The sequence below is a fragment of the Pectinophora gossypiella genome, chromosome 2 (assembly GCF_024362695.1).
Source record: "Pectinophora gossypiella chromosome 2, ilPecGoss1.1, whole genome shotgun sequence".
Taxonomy (NCBI): Eukaryota; Metazoa; Arthropoda; class Insecta; order Lepidoptera; family Gelechiidae; genus Pectinophora; species Pectinophora gossypiella.
In genome coordinates this window covers 4,745,007-4,769,275 of record NC_065405.1, presented here as the reverse complement: position 1 = coordinate 4,769,275, position 24,269 = coordinate 4,745,007, and the positions used below count along the sequence as shown (strand labels likewise).

The 24,269-nt window shown below is 35.9% G+C and overlaps 1 protein-coding gene across 7 annotated transcripts in view; it reads left to right on the top strand.

Annotated features, from left to right (window-relative positions):
- The first annotated feature begins 1,619 nt into the window (after window positions 1-1,619).
- Window positions 1,620-24,269, top strand: part of LOC126371711 (mucin-5AC) — a 161,451-nt gene continuing 138,801 nt past the window's right edge. For all 7 annotated transcript variants that reach the window (XM_050017057.1, XM_050017065.1, XM_050017089.1 and 4 more), the window contains exon 1: window positions 1,620-1,782. In XM_050017057.1, the coding sequence (XP_049873014.1) occupies window positions 1,737-1,782 (46 nt within the window). In that variant the 5' untranslated portion in view covers window positions 1,620-1,736. The remainder of the gene's footprint in view (window positions 1,783-24,269) is intronic.

Below are 24,269 nucleotides of genomic sequence, written 5' to 3'. Positions count from 1 at the left end.
TTTATACTTATTTGTCAAAAGAGCTTTGTTTCCTAATCTTTACGCAGATAAGACCAGAGTACAAGAAAAAATAATATGAAAAAGAAAAGCAGAGTGAAGAGAGAGTAAGTGTAAAGAAAAACAACGGGAACATTCCCGGAAACGGCACATCAATGGGCAGATCTTCAAAAATTTACGTCAAAAAAGCTACGCACGCGTCGCCATGCAAAAGACATCAACGCGCGTATTCGGGCAACCTCGTTACAATTTTTTTTTTATATTAAACATAGTCGCTATATGCGGGACGAAACGAGATGGATGCATACTTGACATTTTAGAAAAAGAGAGCCCAAGATCGGGAGGAGTGAAAGAAAGGGAGAGAGAAATGATGTAGGCTAGTAATAATAATATAGACGGGAAATAGACATGATCTTGTATATGTATATAAAGGGTTTTATTGACATCGTAACGAATACTAAGGGGGATGGAATGGATGTGGAATTTTCCGTCGTAAAATTCATAATATTATTTATTTATTTTTTTCCGATGGAAAACTCCACTTGATATCAACTCAGAATAATGATCAGAATCATACCCATATACCCATACCTACTCGTAGGGCTACCTGTATGTACTTGTACGGGGTGCATTTGATTCAGACCATGATTCTGAGTAGATACCAAGGGGAATTTTCTATCGGAAAATTCATGAAAATTTTTGTGCTATTTTAATTATTTTTAGTTCCATACTTTTGCGAAAATTCTACTTGATATCACTGAGAATCGTGATCTGAATCAACTCTTAAAGGTTTCGTTACGATTAAAACCCTGTATTTTTTATTGTTATCATATTGGGAGGCCTGTAAGACCTTTAAGTTTTGCAACCAGTCAACGTAAACAGCCTTTCAACCATCAATCAGTATCGGTTGCGTACAAACTTGTAAATATTGTGAGCAAAAAGGGACAATAGTTTTACAGATTGGTGACCTAAAAAAGAGAATAAAAAAAAGAAAAGAAAAACTTGAATAGTCCATAACATCACAATGTGATAGTAAGTTAGCTCATGTACTGGAGCAAATATGAAGTAAACTGCAAAAAAATACAAAACACTTTATTAGGTAAGTATGGAAACTTATATAATTACAAAGTTGTTAAAACTCCCTCGTAAGCATAAAAAATGTGTCAGGAGACCCTCCTTAAGAAATCTTATGTTTGCATCTCTATTTCTACTATTGATAATTTAATGTGCCCTCTAACATTTTTTTCAGTAAGTAGTATTACCGATTTATTTTAAGGTTGCAATACATTCATGACATTTCTTCTCTTCAGCCACGGACAACAAAGACGTAAAATCATAAAAACCCATTCACTGAATTATCATCGAATAAGTGTTTTTATTATGAATAATAAGTTGGTAAAATATCTATTTGGCGAGGCTTATAGAATGCCCTCTCTGGTAGCAGAATAAGCCTTAAACAACTGTACCTATACAAGCTAAATCCTACAATTAGACTGTAAAAGCTTGCAAAAAATGCGTCAAGGTTGTTGCCCACACCCCAGCCCGTGACATTTCACCCACCCCACCATCGCACCCCACCACGCTGCGCGCGCGCTGCTGCCGTTGAGCTCATTCCACTCCCGCGCACGCGCGCTGAGCTCTCGCGCGTCGGTACTATGCTTCGGTGGTGAATACTGAATGTGCTGTGCAGTGTACGTACTAAACTAAAATCAAAATAAAAACGGTGATTTGTGAACAAAATGAAGTCGACTAGCGCCGTGGCGCTTTTCCTACTAATCGTTACAGGTAAGGTGTTCTGTTTATTTTTTTCAATTGGATTTTCGCGCGATTTTCCGGGCTAGGATAATTGCTCGGCGATTTTCCGTTAAAGTAGAAAGTATGATAGATTAGTGCTTACTGAACAAGTATGTATTATGTAAAGTTACTCTTTAAATTATTTTTAATTTAAGCTGTTTATCATTTAAAATAAATCGCATTTTAAACAATTTAAATACGCAAATTTTAAAAGCTATCAACTAAAATATTTAAAAATTATAAAAATAGCAGAAGGAGTATTTTAGCTTTTAAACAGTGTACGTAAAATATGAAGTTTATTAGCAATTTGTTGAATTTAAATAAATATGCACTTTCTTCAAGGCTCTTGCGTAATTGATTGACAACGAGTTACTTAGCATTTCTTATTTCGTATCGCCTTCATTAGTAAACTGAACCAACATAACACGTGAATTGCAAAATTTATTATTCACAAAAAATCTTTCATGTTTATTTAAATATTATCACTTGTAAATGTTAGGTAACACATGAATATTTAACTGAAATATTTACTTAAAATCGAAATCTTTCAATTGGATAAATGACAAACTAATTATTTTTTTGAAAATTATATTTAACTTAATACTTTATTTATCATTTATTTTATGTACACAATAAAACAGACACAAGCAATATACGAAGAAAACAGACAGTATTTTATTTCTAAAAGGTCGTTCTACCAAATATTTACGTAAGTAACATTTATTATTCCGTTTTTATAGGAGCACAAATACGTTTAAATGTAAATAAATTTTAATGAAAAAGCACGTGCCTTATTAACTCAAGACCGACGACGGACACGTATGTAATTAATGAATACACGATAAACACTTTCCTTCAGTTTTCATTGTATGGGAAACTGGAACAAAAACTGGCCTCCATAGACCTATGTTGTGCAAGACCTGACAATTTAGAAATAAAGCTATTAAATAATTTGAAATTGTGCACTATTGCAAGTGTTGCAACCGTCTAATTGTGGTGTGTTTTTTTTTGCGCAAGCGCGTTTGTTTTTTCGACGCGTGCGCCGCTACCGCGACGCCAATCGTCCGTAACTGTGGTGAAAATTAATAGGCACTTTTCCTCTTTGAATGATATGTGACATAAATGGCTATAGACTTGTTTGAATTATTTAGATGTATAAGGTTTTTGCTTTCGTATAATTTTCAATTAAAATCATTAAAAAAAATAGAAAACGTAATCAAAAGAAATAATGGGATGAAGGGGTAGTATTATCCATCTGTGGGATCGTACAATCACTTAGCAAGAATTTAAAAAGAGATTTTATAATTACATCTACATGTAGACACTTTTATAAAATGGCTTAAAAACATCGTTGCCAACAGATAATATTTCACAAAAAAATTCGTAATAAATAAATTGTTCAATATACAAAAAAAAAACATGTACATGTTTCTTTGAAAAATGGTCATGATATTATTATTGGCTTATTTCTTAAAACAGTCAAAGCTTTCTGAAAATAATTGATATTGATTTATCGGTACAAATAGTCTCGATTTGTTTATATTTTTTCTAGCCTTCAATATTTACCTAGCAATACCACCAAGTTGAAATCATACGCTCTACTAAGTTATTGTAAGTGTTATTTCGTATTTGTGGTCATACTGACCCAAATAGCTTAGACCACAAGCTGTAGTTGTGAAAATTTGAAATATGAACGAAATTCTATCGATTCGCACATTTATGTATTTAAAAACATATGAATAACTTATGATTTAGTTTACAATTCTACATAATCGTAATGAGAATTTAAAATTGGAATACAATACATTTTTTAAAAAGAGATCGTAATAGAATACTTAAGCAGACGACTGTTTCAACGGATTGAATTCTTTAAAATTTTAAAATAAAAAATTAAAGGTTTGTAAATAAAAAAAGTAACCCTGACACCAGGGTTGATGAGGTTGGTAATTCGCCTCACAACCCACACGATAGAAGAAGAAGAATAAAAAAAGTTTATAAAATTACGTAGTTTTTACTAGGGAAGACAGATAAAGGTGACAAAACACGTTTTCTTTTTTCTATTTAACTTATTTATGAATTTTAACAAAGAAAAATGTAATAATATGTGCGACATTTTGTCACGTTTCTTTATGACGTCACAGGTTGCTTTCCATAATCCTATAGTAATTTCGTGTTTTGACGTTTAGTAAAAAGTAACTGATTTTACTATTGTGTGGTGGTTAGCAGTTTGCCTTTTTATACTAAGTTCCTATCCGTCTTATTAAAAAATAAAGACAAAAGACAATATCAGGTATAAAATTTCGACAGAAGTCCACGGATTTTAATGGAACTAATTGACAAGCCATTATAATTCTATGCAGAATCTGCGACACTAATAGTGCCGCGGCCATTCACGGCGCGGCGCGGGCGCAGCCTATATTCTAAATCTGGTATTATATTTAGTAGGTGTTCGATATGTAATAAATAAGGCATATAAGTTAATGAATTTCTATATATAAAGTCACGTCTTTAATCTCAACCGGTACGTATAATCTGCAGACACTTCTGATATTCAATGTGCATATTATGATATATGACATTTTATTTTTTGTGCAATAAGATATTATATCCTGTGTGTGTATCTGGAACCTGACAGAAGACAGCAGTAACTGTCAGTACTATTTAGAGGCGGAGGACAGGTTAGTACAGCTTTGAAATAGACTACTCTGGGCGCCATCCCACTCGCGTCAGACAGAGTACTGCGGAGCGGAAGGCAAGAGTGAGACAACTGTCCTATTTTTCCCTAATAAAGTAGCATGGAGCATGGTTCTTAAATTAATGATGTTGAAGAAGATTATATATAGTGTATCAGTAGTAGCACGACTGTCTTACAGGAAGAGAAGTAGGCAATGTTGTGTCCCACATTCGTAACACTTTCAATAGTACAATAGTTACCGACAATTGGGTATGGTTACTATGAACCATACTGTAACACACGGTTGCTGTTCGTCATCTCTTTGTGTCTGAATTTCGAACAAATTCGTCATAGATAAAATCTATGGCTAATTTTGCTTTTTTAAAGTCGTACTAGGTGCAACCTAGTGACCTGAAATAAACTTTTCTGTAATAATTTGACTATTGTGTCACTAAAACATAGTATGATGGTGCCTATGGTAATTTTAAGTTGACAACCCTAAATTAGTGCCATCTTTCACTTATAATACGTGCGAGAAAGAGATAGAGGCAGTTTTAATCTTGTCAAATTAAGTTGACGGTTGCCCGCGAAACGATACCATTCTTGGCGCAATAAATTATGTCTTTAAAATCAGATCAAAACATGCGAAATGCCAGGTAATATTTTTAGCCCCAGATAGTCATTTTGAAAATAACGTAAAGAAAACTTCAAACGGAAAACTTTTTGCCGTAAAATGCACGTGTGTGGATTCTCACGACAAAATAAATAAACGTATCGCGAAATTATGTAAAAACTGTAACCTTTTTTTTGACGTGACTTATTGTAGATTTGCCGTAGATGGCATTAACTACTTGGACGGAAAAAAATTAACCGTCGTTCTTTCTTTCTGAGATAGAGTTACGCGTAAAATGCAAAATAATCAGTCATATAAATAATAGTCGTTAAGAGGTTGGGAGCCTGGTGATCTGTCACGCAGGGTCACACCTAGTATCGACACCAGTCTCTCACAAAGGCACTATAGTGTGTATCATTACCTTAGTTTAGTTTACATAATTTGTATTACCTTTGTGAAGGGAAAATAAAGATTATTTTTATTTATTTATTTTATATGGCAGAGTACTAAGTCAAAAGCGTACCTACTAGCATATTTTCCATTCACACAGAAAAACTTGCAAGCTTTTCGTTACAAAGCGGTTACTTCACAAATTATACACGGTATTGTTATGCAGACGACTCCTTGTCCGAATCGAGATCAGTTCGTGAATTCGTGATACTCTGACACTGTGGATGGTCACTTTCGATTTATTGGCCAATACTGGTAAATTGTCTGTTTGGATTGGCAGTGGAAATTACGGTTAAAGGTTGATGAAATAGTTGCTGAGCGTTGATGACACCAAAATATATCACTTACTTTTTAAGCTTGCTTACGCTTATACCAGACCTACGGGGTATAACGTAGAACCATAGCCCAGGCATACGGGTGAAGACCTCAACGGTAACAGAGGCGGAGATGGGAGCCATCGGTACGGCAATGCAGGACGGAAGGGGCAAGTCACAGGGACTGTAACCTGGAATCTGACAGAGGGCAGCAGTAACTGACAGTACTATTCAGAGGCGGAGGACAGAAGTCCTAGTATTACTTTGAAATATACTACTCTGGGCGAAATCCCACTCGCGTCAGACAGACTACTGCGGGGCGGAAGGCAAGAGGGACACCACTGCCCTATTTTTCCCTAAAAAGTGGCATGGAAAATGCTACACCGACAAGAGCGTGGCTCTTAAATTATTGATGATGATGAGGTATATACGTGTTTTGTAAGTTATGTGTATCACTATTTTCGGGTCTACTGTTCAAAACATATACGTAATTAAATATTATACCTGTACCATTAATATGTACTACACGGAACGCATTTTTTATTCATTTAAGTAATGGGTTTCTGTAGAGAAACGAACTAGTAAGTACTTGGTTTATTATCATTCAAGTATCTGTAGCATGGAATAAACTTTACAGTAACGAACCTAAAGTACATAATAATATTTTTATTTTCCATTCTTCAACAATGTTCGCGCAAAGTTATTGTGATTCGGAAATCGCGTGTATAAGATTAAATGAAACTATTTGTCAGTGGAAAGAAAGTCTCACTTTCACGCATTTAGCTGTGCAAAAGACGATAAATAAGGCAACGGAACGCATTACATTAAAGACGAATATTTCAACACGTGTGTAACAACAGGATATGGTTTTTGTTATGGTTCAGTTAGGGCAATAGCGGTACTAATGTGCTAGAGGCATTGGCTCGAGAAATGTGTATGAAATTGAGTAAGCCAAAGTAACGTATTAAGTATACATCTATGGAGTAAGCGTTTGGAATGTAAATGAATTTTTTGTTAATGTTCACAGTTTTTAAACTTGTTGCTTTTTTCAGTTGAATGTAATGCCAATGTTATCACGTTGACTACCGAATCAGAGAGCCGCATAGAATATAGAATAATACCACGTATAGAACGGACTCTCCCCGCTCCGCACCAACTCGTATCTGTCCACGGTAGATTTACCTCACCCCCGTTGGGTCTCACTTTATTCTAAATGGTCTTAAGGCAGTAAGTTTTCAAACTCACCGTGGCCTAGTTTTTCTATAAATACGTAGTAGAGTGGCGTGGTAGAGTATGCTCCGTACTCCTGTGTGTTCTATGTACCCCGTGTATAAATTACATCGCTTCAATACAATTCAGAAGTCCTAATTTCAATGAATGAATGATTAACAATGTACCTATCTCTGACTACGTATGCGTAAGCATGTATGTATGTACATTGAACAAATAGAACAATTGCAAATGACACAAAATGAATAACAATTATAAGATGAAAGATTGTATCTGAATAGAGTTCTACGGCCTCCGTGGTCCAGTGGTTGAGCGTTGGGCTCACGATCTGGAGTTCGAATCCCGGTGGGGACATATCACAAAATTCACTTTGTGATCCCTAGTTTGGTTAGGACATTACAGGCTGATCACCTGATTGTCCGAAAGTAAGATGATCCGTGCTTCGGAAGGCACGTTAAACCATTGGTCCCGGTTACTACTTACTGATGTAAGTAAGTAATCGAAACATGAGTCATGTCAGGCGCCTTTGGCGCCTCAATAGTAACCCTGACGCCAGGGTTGATGAGGTTGGTAATCCACCTCACAACTCACACGATAGAGGAATAGAGTTCTTAGTTATCTAACCTATCTAATATGCGAAACCAAACAACTGTCTGTGTAGGCATAAAGGCCTGTCTGCACTACATCAATAATATCGGTCAAGGCCGGAAGAGCAGTTGCACAAATACTAGCATTAGGTATTCTACGTGTGTTCACGTTCTAGGGACAAAGGATAGACTTGTGATGAAATCTGCATTTATTTTGTTTTTGAATCTGCCTAAGAGTATAAAAGCAGTTCGTATAGCGCATGGCGTGAAGCTTATTTAAGATAAATTATGAAATTCTGATTACTAAATAAAGACACCTAAAGTAACTTCTTCTATCGTGTGGGTTTTGAGGTGCATTACCAACCCCATCAACCCTGGTGTCAGGGTTATTATTATTATTGAGCCGTCATAGGCCCCTGACATGGCTCATGTAACGACTACATACTTATAAGTAAATAGTAACCGGGACCAACGGCTTCACGTGCCTTCCGAAGCACGGATCATCTCACTTTTTGAACAATCACCTGATTGTTAATACTTACTTAATTTCCTAACCAAACTAGGGATCACAAAGTGATTTTTGTGATTTGTCCCCACCGGGATTCGAACCCGGGACCACAATCGTGAGCACAATGCTCAACCACTGGACCACGAAAGTCGCTATCTAAAACTAACGAAAACAAAATGTTTTTCTATTTAACTTATTTACAAATTCTAATCAAGAAAAGTGTTTAATAAGTCCGACATTTTATCACGTTTTTTATGGCGCCACAGAGTGCTTTTCATACAAATTCCATAGTAATTTCGCGTTTTGACGTTTAGTAAAAAGTAACTGATTTGACTAGATGGATACTAGCCTATTGGTTAGCAAGTCAGATCAGGGGGTTAAAAAGACCACATTCAAGCAATTCATCTAAAAAAGAGATATTGCAATTTGACATACGCACATGTAAAAATATGCAATGCAAACAAATGTCAAATAGCAATATTGCTTTTTTAGATTAATTGCCTACATGTGGTTTTTTTAACTCGCCTGGTCAGATTTGAGATTGAACGCAGGTATTCATAATGCGGTATCTGTAATATAATATGTTATTATATTGTTATAAATATTTAGAAGCTTTGTTACATTTAATTTTCGAACAACTAACAAGGAGCTTATAATAATATGGTTTCAGGAAATAGGATTAAACACATGATAAACACACTAGCCAAAGAAAAACAGTCCTATAGGTACATTTTGTTTCCGTTCATTAGCTTTATCGAGAACAAAAAAGAAATTGGTTATGGTCTGAGCGGATCATGATCGTTGATTTGAATTAGTTTCGAATTAAAATCTTTATAAGAAGCCATCCGACAACCAGTAGACTACAAAACTACACCAATTGATTGGAGGACAAAAGAATAATTTTCTGCTCAAAATTTTGTCATAAATTACGTAGGTATTTCGAAACTTAAGAGATCCTAAATCCAAGAATGGTATATTTATTATAATATGTCCACTGATTCCGAACAGTCATTGAATCAAGTATCCTTGACCTACCAAATATTTTAGTCGTGATGACATTTATACGAGTATAGAATAAGCCCACATAAATATTCACGTGGACACGTATAAAAAAAATATATTTTTACCTACTACTAATTTACTTTATCCTTTACCGCTATATACCGATATATTTTTTTTATAATACAAGTTTGTTTTTTTCTTAAGTGAATAAAAAAAGTTCCAAGTTTTTTTTTATTAGAGTTAATGTGCCAATAATGTGTCACCATACAACCATCTTGGATTTGTCTTGCATTGTTTGTTGGAAGCGCGTAAGCAATTATAGTGAAATTATTATCTCTACATCTCTTAAAATAGTTTTATATTTAAATAGTTTTATAACGGAAATCATATTTTTATTCTGCCATCATAACAAGTGAACTCCTAATTTCAAAAAAGAAAACAACATTCCATTTTCGAAATGATCGATATTAAAATAAATAACAGAAGATTATAATGTTGCAAATTTTTCCTTATGACAACACTAGCCGTGTAAAGCAACACCCACATGTGTCGCGTCGTGACAAATTATTTAAGTTTATTTCATCTCTTATTCAATAGGTCAAAGTTTACTTATTATTTTAATTAGTTGATTGATTAGGTTACACATTTATTTATGAAGTCGAACCCAGGTTCAAGGACTTGTTGCAAACTGTTTTTATTTTTTACTCACTGTGCAAAAAAGTTGACAAATCTTTCGTGTACAAAAGCTATTAGCATTTTGTCATTGTTGCGAAATTACTTTATTAAAATTTATTACTATAAGAAAAATAAAAATATAAAAAAAAAACCAGAAAATACCTTGAAAAAATACACATATTTGAATATCGAATCTAACATATCAGATTCGAAAAAATATTTTGCAGTAACGCAAAAATACTATTTTAAAAATTGTAATTTTTTTGGTCTTTTATTTACTTAAATGGTATTGGTTATTTAAACATACCTAGACAGACTATGTGTCCCACTGCTGGGCATAAGCCTCCCCTCAATCAACCGGAGAGAGTGTGGAGCATTTCACCGTGCTGCAAGTTGGTGAAGATGCTTTACATTTTTTTGACGTGACATGATAAGTCACGTCCTTATTAGGTTTACTAGGGCTGGATAAGTATGAAGCCCTGGGTCTAAAAATGTCACATTGTTGCAACTAATCTAAGAAAGCAATGTTGCTATTTGACATTTTGTTTGAATTGCGCACTTACTTTTATAATTATGCTCAAATGTCAAATTGGAATATTGCTTTTTTACATGAATTGCTTGGATGTGTTTGTGCTTTAAGAGATTAACGTGTTTCGGTAAAAATTTATTGTTCGCAACAACAAAGTTATATTATTTAATCATAATTATCTACTTTTATATTTGCCCTTACCTTGCGTAGGACAATAAATGTTACAATGTCACTGAATTCAATGGTGGGAAAATTTACTTCCGTAAGCAATGATAAAACCACGACACTTCCGAAATAAGTACTTAGGTACATATTCTTCATCAATCATGATAATTATATCTCAAAAATTAAAAACCATGACTTTGCATGGTATGTATCAATACTGTTTTTTATTCACATGTGAATTGGCTAGTGATTTTTACATTTTGGTTGCGAATATGTTTGTGTTCAAAGAATTTGATTCTCAAAAGTTTTTCGTTCATTTGAGATACGAAACTTTTCAGCTTCAAAATATGGCGCAAATTAGTTGGTAAAACTTACAGTAACAAAATTATAATAAGTATATAAGTAACATGAAGATAGGTGACAGAGTATCTTGGTTAACATAGTTACATAACTTTTTAATGACTTACATATAATACTTATAAGTTTGTAAGTGTCGACCACTTGGAATAGTTTTGGAATAGCATTTTATACCTGTCTATAGTCAAGTGTACTTCATGTGTTCTAAGATAAATCATCAAATGAGATACTTAGAGAACTTGTGAGTAATCACGTCCGCGGCACCCCGCAGCGCGAAGGCCGCGAATCACCTGTTGGCAACAATGCGCACGCGCCGAAAGAAAGTCGCCCACGCATTCATGACCGTGAAAGTACAAACGATGGAAACAATAAAAAAAGAACAATTCCGTGACTCGTTTTACGTCGTCCAACGTAAGTGGTTATGCAATGTTTAATTCTACATATTTAATTCAAAGCAATTAGTGCATTAAATACGAATTGTGTAAGCTTTAATGGTATGTCTAATGTGTTAGTAATAATTGTACATTTTAATATCAATTTCGGATAATCAATGCTTAGTATACCAATAATTTAGAAAGAAAGAAGACTTATTATTATAAGCCTTCTCTCTTTCTAAATTATTGAAATTTTAATTGAATTATAATAATAAGCATTCTTTTTTAATAAATATATAATTGTATATTAATAAATATATTGCCACATAACATAAAGCACAATATCATAGACACACACAAAAATAGGTACAAAAACAAAATATAAAACCACAATAAAAAAAAACTTATCAACAAAATAAAAAAAAACAAATACGAACGTATAGTCACCGGTAATAGTGGCGGCGTCCGCGCGTCCCTAACATTTACAAGGGCCTTACTTAGTTCACTTCTATGGAATTGTTCTGTGATGCGATAATAACAGCCTCGGTGGTTTAGTAGTTAGAGCGTTGGTTTGACGATCTGGAGGTCCGGGTTCGATTATCGATGGAGACATTGCCGAAATCACTTTCTAAAACTGTCCTTTGTTTGGCCAAGACATTGCAGGTTTGAATCACCTGATTGTTGAAAAGCAAGTCGATTCTGTGATTCGGAAGGCACTTCCGCTGTTGGTCCCGGCTATTAGTCGTTAGAGACACTTCCACCATCCCGCAGAGGAGCAGCGTTGTGGAGTGTGCTCCATATACCCAGTTGATTGAGGGGAGGCCTGTGCCCAGTAGCGGGATGTATATACGCTGTTTATGTTGTGTATGTGCGATTATAATCGTAGGAAAAAGCTTTCTTTTTTCTAAGAGCCGTAGTCGTCAAAATTCGCAAGTGTGAGAATACGTTACAGTCCGAACTTTGCATCATGTACTATTATTTATTATTAAACCAAATTACTGTTGCATCATTATCTTGACTTGCATTGTGTTTTACTTGTAATTAGTACGGTATTCCCACTGGAAGATCAAATGGTAGTCGCTTCAGTAAGAATACTTAACAAAATTATTATGTAATATTTTTTTTTAAACAAGCTTATTACCTAAAATTACGATTCATCATCATCAGCCCATTAACGTCCCCACTGCTGGGGCACGGGCCTTACCTGTGGATGGATAGGGAGATCGGGCCTAAACAATCACGCGGGCCCAGTGCGGATTGATGGTTATTAACGACTGCTAATGCAGCCGGGACCAACGGCTTATCGTGCCTTTCGAAACACGGAGGAGCTCGAGATGAAAACTTTTTTTTGTGCTCACCCATCCTATGACCGGCCTTTGCGAAAGTTGCTTAACCTCAACAATCGCAGACCGAGCGCGTTTACCGCTGCGCCACCGAGCTCCTCAAATTACGATTACGTTATCTATAACAATTCGCTACCGAATAAGAGACTTTCCAGGCAACGCTCCTCAAAAACAATACAGGTGGCGCTGTACAGATTTTCCTTCGTATAACCTTCTAATTTCATGGACAACAGACATATGCATCTTTTACCTTTGTTTTTGGGTATAAATGATGACCCTTTTTATTACACCCAGACACAATTACATATTCCACCCATTATTATTGTGATCAAAACAAAGAGAAGCAATATAGGTAGCAATATAATTTTTATAATTACACATACATACATACATAAACTCACGCCTATTTCCCACCGGGGTAAGCAGAGACTATAGAATTCCATTTGCTTCGATCCTGACACACTTCTCTTGCTTCCTCCACATTCATCAATCGCTTCATACACGCACGCCGGTTCAGAGTAGATCGTATTGAACCTTTTCTAAGGACATCTCCAATTTGATCATCGTAAGTCCTTCTCGGTCTTCCTCTGCCAGCCCTACCATCAACTTTCGCTTTATATACCGCTTTTGCAATTCTATTATCCTTCATCCGCTCAACGTTTAATTTTTATAATTATTTCTGCCATTATATTCTATTTTGGAATAATGATGTACCCGAGTAATGAGAAATAGGTAGCTATCACGTTAAAGCTGTACAACGCCATCTGTATTGATTTTGATGAACGTAGCCTGGAAAGTCCTTCATTACTTCATTACCACCTCACTGTCACATCTTTTTTTTTTGGTTACGAAGGTTTTGACGAGGTTATGTCGGACTCTTACCGACTAAAACCCCTCCGATGGCCCTCTGCTGCGCATGTCGGGAAGCTCCGGGATCTCTAACGAACGCACCGGTGCTTCCCTCGCGCCTGCTATAAAAAGCGCGTCCCGGGGTAGGTCCCCACCCCTACGCCATCCCAGTTTTACGGCAATGCGAGGCCATGTCACATTGCCGTCCCTCCCGGAGACCGTATGAAGAGCGGCTCGGGCCCCGCCCTTACCACTCACGGTCTCCAGTGTCCCCTTTCAGTCGCCTTTTACGACAGGCAGGGGATACCGAAGCCTTATTCTTGCGCCCGGAACTACAGGGCGGTCACTGTCACATCTAATCTAACAAGCATTCGCATAACCAATACTGCCACCTTAACCGTAAATAACTACACCTAAGAGCTACCAATTCTACCAACTTTACAACACAAAACATGTCCAAGAGCAATTGAATCTCATGGTGACGAAGCACCTACGTAACCGATGCATGCAAGCTGTGAAATCTTACAATTCCGTTCCGTATGAGAGAAATGCTCAACTTTCTTTCTCGACCATAACCTTGCGTAATACCTGTCATCTAATTACTTCACCAGCGAATTTAAATAACCAGTCCAATTGACCTGTCATGCAGCACCGTACTGTATGGGAGAACATGTCTTTTAGAAGTGGTTTAAAGTGGCCAGTCTAAATGGCCTGTTAGGGGTAATGTGAAGTATGCGAGAACAGGCCATCTTGAAGTGGATTGGTATTATTTGGGTAAGGTTATGTTGTGGACGTGTTTATGTTTGGGAGCCGATCTGTGTGAAGACTTTACGATTATAGTAGAAATAATAGGTGCTTATATTAATTGCATGTTTATTAATTTTATATTTTTTAAATATAATAACAACTTAACATAGCATCACGCCTGTATTCCCGAAAGGGTAGGCAGAGGTGCATAATATACGTACACTCCCCGCCAGCTATGTTTAAGTCCTACCTATGTAATTGGCGGTGAGCCTATTGCCATTAACCGGGCACAAATCTTAGAAACCACGTGATATCAATTATCCATGTTCCAAATTTGAATACAAACTCATAAATTCGAATTCAGTAGTTTAGAGCTTTCTTTTTAAATGTGGCTTCTAAGATTATGTCTATATATATATGTGGGAAAATGTCTCGTTCATTTAAAAAAAGAAAAAATCATTATCTTTTGCTAGTTATTCAAGGCTGACATTTTTTTTTACCAAATCCATTTACTGCTTACCCCGTAACAGTAATAAAGTATCACTAATTTGAATAATTACGCGATGCGATTATGCTTTGTACCGATTTGAATGAGTATAGGAAGGAAAGTTATACTCTTCACACACTGACGTTTATGCAAATTTCCATACGTTCATGTGAATTAAGTCATAATTCAGTCGCTTAATCAACACAATGCAATTGCATTTGCATTCGTAATAGGAATACTTTGGTCTTGTTTTGTCTTGTAAGTCACAGATTTTATGGTAAAAGGTAATTCGGAGGGCACGTTAAGCCGTTGGTCCCGGCTATTAGCCGTAAAGACATTGGAGCACCGTGGTGGAGTATGCTCCATACCCCCTCTGGTTGATTGAGGGGAGGCCTGTGCCCAGTAGTGGGACGTATATAGGCTGTTTATAGTATACTGGCGTTTGATTTTATTATTACTTAATATAATATATAAGAATAAATATATTTTTTTTATGAAAATCAAAAGAATGTTCAAGTTAGGTATGGCACTGTTGAGATAAATATTTTGAAATACCAGTAGAGTAGGTAAGATTAAAATTATGCAAATAAGTCATCAATTTCGAATTAGTTAACTTTGACTTTGAAATCAAGACTCTCATACCAACCGCCTCCTAATTTTATAGTGGATTTAGAAATTTATTAAACCGTACAGCTTTTTGCTTTCTCCGCGTAGTAACACGTGAACTCAATCATTTGATCAATATACAGACGTATTTCGAGGAAATATTTTGCGGAATATAATTAATTGATACATTTTTATACTATCAATTATTTTGATTTTATACATTACGTTTTATAGCGATGTGATGCGAAAAAGGCTTAATTTACAATCAATAAAATATAGCCGACTTTATGACATAAATCGACATCTACCAAGCACTGAAACCTTTATATGTAGTAATAAATTTGTATTTTCATTCTATGCAATATTGGAAGTTAAAAAGAAAAATTCGTAAATGAAAATGTAACTGACTATGTGCATCGAGAGTTGATGCACACATGCGCAATAATTGCATGTTTAAACGTATGTATTTGTGTGTATAAGTACACATTTCATGCAGGGGTATATGTGTGTGTGTGCGCCGCCGCTGCGTTTTCACCCGCGCAAACTGGAATTGTCGGTGCAATGTTACTTTACTTACGAAGTTTGTGTAACAACGCGAATTCAAAAAGGGAAATTAAAAAAAATAAAAAGATTTTTGAAAGTGTACTCGAGTTGAAAGTTCATTGGAAAGTAATGCGCCGGGATGCTTATGTTATAAGAGTGAGAGTTAAAACATGTATTTATTATAAGAAATAATTATGGTGGCAGATGGAAGCACGTTTTGACATGATAGTATTGTGTATTAAGTCATTGACTTCAAAAATAATGATAGTATCAACGGGTGAATATAAATAATATCTATTTGTATGTAAGATGAGTAAACCAACAAAGAAATCCAACGACAGAAGTGGCATAGAGTTATTAGGTAACAGAATAAATGTCCAAAATTATTCAAATTTTAAGCTATAAATCGAATACTCCAAATTAAATCGATATCACGACATTGGCTATGATATGATATCGCACACAATGTCACATACAAGATCACCTTTACGAAGGCTTTCAACATAACCAGTCACCCCACTACCGTTTACTACGAATTAATTTAAATTCAAATACAAATCGATATAATTATGCGGTTTTACTGTTAGAGGATCCGGTTTGGTCGAATACCGATTCGTGTGTTTATAGCGTATGATTTTTGCAATATTACTATAATATACTTTCTTCTTTTCTAAATCGATATTCGTATTGGCCAGTACGTTGACTTTATAGGGGTTATAAAATAATATTTTTTTAAAGTAAATATTAATATATTTTGTATCCAGTTCGAATTTTTAAATTGCTCTGCGTTTGAACACGTTGGTTTTATTCAACTGTTTTTGTTCTCTATTAGTATGGAGCTTAGTTTGAAACTTTCCTAAGGTCCTAGATACAGTAAGCGGTGTTATGGTTGAAATGACATTTATGATCGTTTCACTGCTGGTAACAATGACTCGTGTATCGTAGTAAGTATACTGTCTAGTCGATTTATAGATCGAGGCGGTTGATGACTATCACCTGTAGTCTTTAATTAGCTAAAGAAACTATTGTGGTGCACTCCCACATTACACGTCATTGCAAGTTAAAAGCGTATATGTCGCAACCTGGGGATTCGACCGTAAACATGAACCATACACTGCATTGCACAAAAACTAGGTTGCAGATCGAAAGTGAATCATCAATTAGAAGCGGTTGCAACCACGCATGTTAACTTGAAGCCTTTGTTTTTTTCTCCCACAGTTCCTTCGCAAATCTTCTCACAAGAACCATTTGATACCACTGATTAAAGTCGGAATGTCAGAGGCAGCGTTTCCCATAAGAAATGTGGTTGTGGTTGGTTACTCTATCATTTGTGCGGATTATGTGGAATTAGAGTTAGGTAAACCAATGTTCTCACTTAATTAATGCTTGGCTGGTACGGCTTTTTCCTTGCCTTTATTTGTGAGGTGCATCATAAATTCAATCTCGAGTGTGTTATTTTGCTAATGTAATTTGATGCGATGCAGGAAAAAACATGTTGCAATTGAATATCTTGTTAGGGAGCTATTTTAAGACCTTGTAAAAGAGTATCCGTTTTATAAGATACAAATCCAATTACACGAACTGCATTAAATATTTTCTAAAGTATCTACTTATAGACCGATAATTCAACAAAAACTTGAAATTAAGCTTAAAAAAGTGTAGAAATCCGGAAGCAAAGGTCATTCTCGACCTTCGAAGGCTAGTTCTCTAACGGAACAGAAAGATTGAGGCAAGAAAAATCGAAAGTACTTAGCCTTGTCGGGAGCTAAGTGTGTAATAGGCACGATATAAGTGTAGCACTAGATAACGCTCTCATTTAACACGCAATTATCAATGCTAATAATAATAGTCTATTCTGACAGTGTGAATGAGAGCAAGGTACGCACAAGGACGCGCGAATTGAGTGACAAATTACAGAGACCAAGCACTTTACTGTTATAAGTATTTCTTCTCAGATTATCCTTGTCATACAAAACTAAGTACTACACTTTTAAAATTATAATAACTTTTTATGTAAGTACAAAAGATACAATTTCGAAATGTAACTAATGTATAGTTTAGTACTTAGAAAAGCAAGTTAGATAGATAGATAGATAGATAGAATCTTATTCTTTTTAATCTATTTTTTTTCTTTTTTTTTTCTTTATTTTTTTAAGTTGATAAAATTATCTATAAAATGTTTTTTATATTGAGATTTTAAAAGTGAAGTACTAAGTTTTGCAGTGTAGTGTATTTAGGACACCCTTCTTAAAATGATTTCGTTCAAATAACCTTCTTGTTTATGACGTGTTATATGCAAATGAATTGTCAATAGTGCAGGAAATAAACCAGTGCATGAAACAGGTTTAAAGAACATTAATTTAGTTTTGTTTGTAAAATACGTAATATTAAAAATCGATTTTAACAAGGCGTTGTGTTTCTGCATTTATTTTATTTCTTGTCAAATATATGTAGGTATATGAGAATACTATGGAAGGACAATGAATAGGAATTTGATTGTTAATGTATGAAAGGAGGATGGTTAATGAATGGGACGTAAGGCAGTTTTAAAAAAGTATGAAAGGCGAGTCGATGGTGCGTTGTCGGTCGTGTTAGAGGACTTTGTTAAAATATAAGGAGTAAAGATATTTAAAATATCCCGTGTTATTTCTATATCCCACATATATATAAAACTAAAAATGTTGTATTTTTGTTCCAGGTAATGCCTTTTTGCGTAATGGCTGAGTGTGAAAATGAACGAGGAAACTTCGGCCGTGACTGGTGAAAAAAAAAAAATTATGTTTATTTATATGAATAACTCATGAAACAAACATGACGCGAACGCTGTTTTTTTTTAAATAAAAAACATTGTTGTTGAAAATAAAACTAAAAATATACAATTATTTGAGAAAAAATACCGTACCGTAAAAACCCATACTACCGGGTTCTTACGATACCTGTATCCAATAATCAGATCCCAGGAAGATTCTAAACCGTGGTCGTATGCCAATCTATCCTAAGATTTTGGTTAAGTACCACATCCATAGCTATCTCCTAAACATGACTAATAGGAAGAATTTCACAAAAATATTTTCTTGTTTCATACATTTTAGAACGCGATTTTTCCATAGTCGGCTTTTGGTTTTTAAAACTATACAAAATAAAGATAAATATATTAAAACACGTAAATATATTGTTACAATAGAAAATGTTACACAGACTCTTAACACTTCACTTCAGTTGAGTTGATACAACCTCACCGCCGAGCACTCACACGGTAAACCTACTAAGTATTTCTCTTTTTCTATCATGTGGGTTGTGAGGTAGATTACTAACCCCATCAACCCTGGTGTCAGGGTTATGAGTGAACCGCCAAAGGCCCCTGACATGGCTTATGTAACGATTACTCGCTTACATCACTATAAAGTGACCGGGACCAACGGCTTAACGTGCCTTCCGAAGCACGGATCATCTTACTTTCGGACAATCAGGTGATCAGCCTGTAATATCCTAATCAATCTAGGGATCACAAAGTGATTTTTGTGGTATGTCCCCGTCGGAATTCGAACCCGGGACTTCCGGATCGTGAACCCAACGCTCTACTACTGGACCACAAAGGCCGTTATATTAACGTACTATTAAAATTTATCTTCAAACAAATGTGATAGAAGAAAACACGACCCAAAGATATTTAGTAACATTTTTCTCACAATAAAAGCTTGATTTTGAAACTGCTCATAACAGTTTCCCATGCAAAAGGTTAATGTATATAGTGGCTTTGGATTATCATTTAATAACATGTTGGGTACGTTATTAAGAAGGCTCGTCGATGTGAGGAAACCGTTCGGAGTATATTGATGGGTACCTACGCATTGGCAGTTTATTTTGCAAGCATTTGTAAATATAACTTTTGAACTTTTATTGCTGGGTTAGACGCTAGCTATAAATACCTTGTTAGTTTAATAAGTTTATTGTTATATTCGTTGCACGTATATTCTGTATTTATTTATTTATTTATTTTATTACAATAGTATAATGGCAAATACATAATAATATTACCCTATGAAATTCAGTAATCGTCAAATTGATTGGGATACATTTTTTTTAATCTTTATTTATTTTAGGGGTTTTTATCTATGTAGACATGCCAACCCCATCGTAACTAAAATTATTAAAATAGCAAATACAACTAGACCTTATTACTAAGTAATTATAATATACTCACTCTAAAAGGGGTCCCTGTAAATATTTTATTACTAGGTTGTAAAAAGCCACAGCCACCTCCGAAGTTGGAGCACTAAGGTGGGCTTGTATATAACCTACGTCTAATTGGTTTAATTTAAAATATTTCATCAGCGACTCCCTTTCATTTTGATTTTTGACACATTCATTGGGATACATTGTGATGACCAAAAGTCATCGTTGATGATTGGCGTCAAGGTCGTTTTTTGTATAAAATTAAACAGATTTGATTATATCTATTGACATTGAAGTCCAAAGATGTTAGGGCCATAACTCTCCGAGACGCCATGGCCATGTCGCCAAAGAATTTATATTGTTAGCAAACTCTACAATAAAACGTAAATATTAGTAACATACCCAGTTTTAATCAGTAAAATGTTAAGTACCACAAATATCACTCTTATTACGGAAACCAAATATTATTACTACAAATTATAATAAGAAATATTATACAAAAGAATACAGCAACTAGTCTTTCAGTTTTCGCTTCTCTCGACCATAATCGTCTTCACTTGTTTTTCTTTCCTCGTAGTCGCAGACGGAACACCCGCCAAAACGTTTTTCTCTTAAAAAGTGACATGACGTTCCTTTTTGAAATTGCCAACAATATTGAAATGGCTTCGTTGCCAAAGCGTTGCCAAGTGAGTTACCCGCCATACTTTGAATATTACGTGGGTATGGCGACTCAGCGAGTTACTCGTATGTTTACATTTTATAGAGACAAGGGAGATATACCTTCAGCACTAAATTACACGAGTCCGTCATGACACCTGATTAGTGATGTGGCGTACATCACTAATTCATCTAAAAAATCAATATTGCTGTCTGACATTTGTTTGCATTGCGCACATACTTTTGTATGCACAAATATGTCAAATAGCAAAATTGCTTTTTTTAGATGAATTGCTTCGATGTGGCCTTTTTAACCCCCCCCCCCCCAGTTCTATATAAATAACATATACATATCACGCCTTTTCCCGTTGTGGGATGCAGAGACCACGGAATTTCTTACTACAATCCTGGCACAAGAAGAAGCAGGAAGAAGAAGGTGCAGGTCGTGTCGTATCGGGAGGTGAAGGTTTTGGCGGGAAGAAGAGAGGAATGGCGGTTACTCCACCGACAAAATAGAGAGAGAGAGAGAGAGAGAGAATCCTGGCACACCACTTTCTCACTCATACACTTCTTCCACTCTCTTCAAAGTCTTCATTCTCGCCGGTTTAGAGTACTTTGACCTGGCCTTGCTTCGAAACATCCCGGATTTGTCTTCCTCTTCCAACTTTACCACCTACAACCGCATTATAAAACTTATTTAAATAATTAAAGCACATAATAACAGGTTCTTAACGCGTTTAAATGGGGATATGAGACTCCCGATATTTCGACACTGTTGCAAGTGCCATGATCACGGGATGACCAACGATGATGATGATATTTAAATAAGCTTAGAACATTCATTCGTTGCTCGCCGGAGCTCGGTGGCGCAGCGGTAAACGCCATAGGATGGGTGACCACAAAAAAAAGTTTTCATCTCGAGCTCCTCCGTGCTTCGGAAGGCACGTTAAGCCGTAGGTCCCGGCTGCATTAGCAGTCGTTAATAACCATCAATCCGTACTGGGCCCGCGTGATGGTTTAAGGCCGAATCTCCATATCCATCCATAGGGAACGCCCGTGCCCCAGCAGTGGGGACGTTAATGGGCTGATGACAATTCATTCGTTGATTGCTTAAATATCTTACCAAAATTAAAATACAAATATACAGACAGAATCACCGTTTCCATTATTAGTATGATAAGTGGCAATCGTCACTCTATCATCACAGTATTATTTGCTTTCTCACTTGATATTTTGCTTAGAATATTATCATACCTACTGGTTGAGCAAGACGTGCTAATTTTATTAGCAATACTAGGACATCGCTTAAAGTTATGATAACATAGTGCTTGTTATGTCTTATGCAATTGTATACATACATAGACCACGCACGTTTTGTTAACTGACATTATTAATTCAATAACACACACGCTACAAAAACAGAACGGTCTAACAGAAGCTCGGGGAGGTGTGCTACTTAGTTTTAGGTATTATTCGCTTTCAAACAGACAAACAGAAATCATAACATAAACAGCGTGTATATGTCCCACTGCTGAGCACAGGCCTCCCTTCAATTAACTGGAGGGGCTATGGAGCATCAATCAATCAAAATCAAATCAATCAGAAATCAATCTTCTAAAAGGCTCATTTTAGTCATTGCGTCTTACATACATACATACATAAACTCACGCCTATTTCCCACCGGGGTAAGCAGAGACTATAGAATTCCATTTGCTTCGATCCTGACACTTCTCTTGCTTCATTGCGTCTTCTTACTTGCAAATTAAATGTCATACGATATTCATTACCATTAAGCACCTATTGTTACGTACTATCTAACTTAAACGGAACTTAATTAATATTCAACGACAGAGATAGTTTTTCAACAAAACTAAAATATTTCCCCTGTCATTGTATACTGTATACATAATGCATTTCACACGGATAGGTAAATAAGGTGAATTACATAGGTGAAGGTATTGTTACTCCTTCCATTCGTATCGGTAGTTATAGTGATGTTCTTATACGACTATATACTATTTATACACGACTATTGTTGCTGTGAAAATTTTTGGACTCGGACGGGACTTGAAGCCACAACTCTTGTCAAGCCGGGACGAGCGCGTTAACTATTTCACCACCTGGTCCTCCTCCTCATCCCGTTTTTCACGAGGTCCGCCTGCCTAACCTGAAGATCTGACAGGTCCGGATTTTTCAACCCGCGAAGGGAAAACCAGCCCAATTTAGGTTAGGTCACATACCTCCGAAATACATTTCTCGGGAATGTGGCTTTCCTCACGATGTTTTCCTTACGTGATAATCATTTCTGATCGAAACATGAATTTGAAGACAAATTCGAAAACCTATGCTGGGATTCAAACCTGCGACCTCAAATTGAGAGTCAAGCGTTTTACCAACTGGGCTACCACGGCTACTGGGTCCTCCTCTTGTCCATGAGAAATTCTTTGTATCGTCATTAAGCCGACGACATTAGTGTCATCTATCTATAATCATCATCATCATCAGCCCATTAACGTCCCCACTGCTGGGGCACGGGCCTTCCCTATGGATGGATAGGGAGATCAGGCCTTAAACCATCACGCGGGCCCAGTGCCAGTGCTATCTATAATATTAAGTACTATTGTTGTGGTTGATGATTGGTCGTGTAATAGTTGGGAAGATTTTAATAGTCAGGTTTGGGTTTCAAACAAACAATGAAAATGTTACTTTTCCTTTCTTCTTAATTAGTTGTGTATTTTTTTTTGGAAAGACAATAATAAGTACTTTATTGTTTTGTTACACCTTACAATGAGGGAATTTCCAGGGTAAGTTCACCAAAAACAATATAGATAGAGATGTACGGTTTTAACGTGATAATTACATATTTTCTCATTACTCTGGTAAGTACATAATTATTCCAAAATACAATGTAATGGCAGAAGCATAATAAAAAAATAATTGTTGCTTGTTATTTGGATCAAAGTATGTTTAGAATTTTGTTGCTACCTAATTGCGTCTCTTTATCTTGATCAGAATAATCATCATCATCATCATCAGCCCATTAACGTCCCCACTGCTGGGGCACGGGCCTTCCCTATGGATGGATAGGGAGATCGAGCCTTAAACCACCACGCGGGCCCAGTGCGGATTGGTGGTTATTAACGACTGCTAATGCAGCCGGGACCAACGGCTTAACGTGCCTTCCGAAGCACGGAGGAGCTCGAGATGAAAACTTTTTTTTTTGTGGTCACCCATCCTATGACCGGCCTCTGCGAAAGTTGCTTTACTTCAACAATCGCAGATCGAGCGCGTTTACCGCTGCGCCACCGAGCTCCTCAATCAGAATAATAATGGGTGGTAAATGTAATTGTGCGTGGGTGTAATAAAAAGGGCCATAATTTTTATGCAAAAACAAAGATAACAATGCATATATTATTATGTCTGTTATCCATGAAATTAGAAGGTTAAACGAAGGAAAATCTATACAGAGCCATCTGTATTCTTTTTGAGGATCGTAGCCTGGAAAGTCCTTATTACGTCAGTTATAATCTCCTTTACTTATATTAGGATTTGCCTCCATAATAACGCTAAATTAAAGTTGTTACCAATTAAT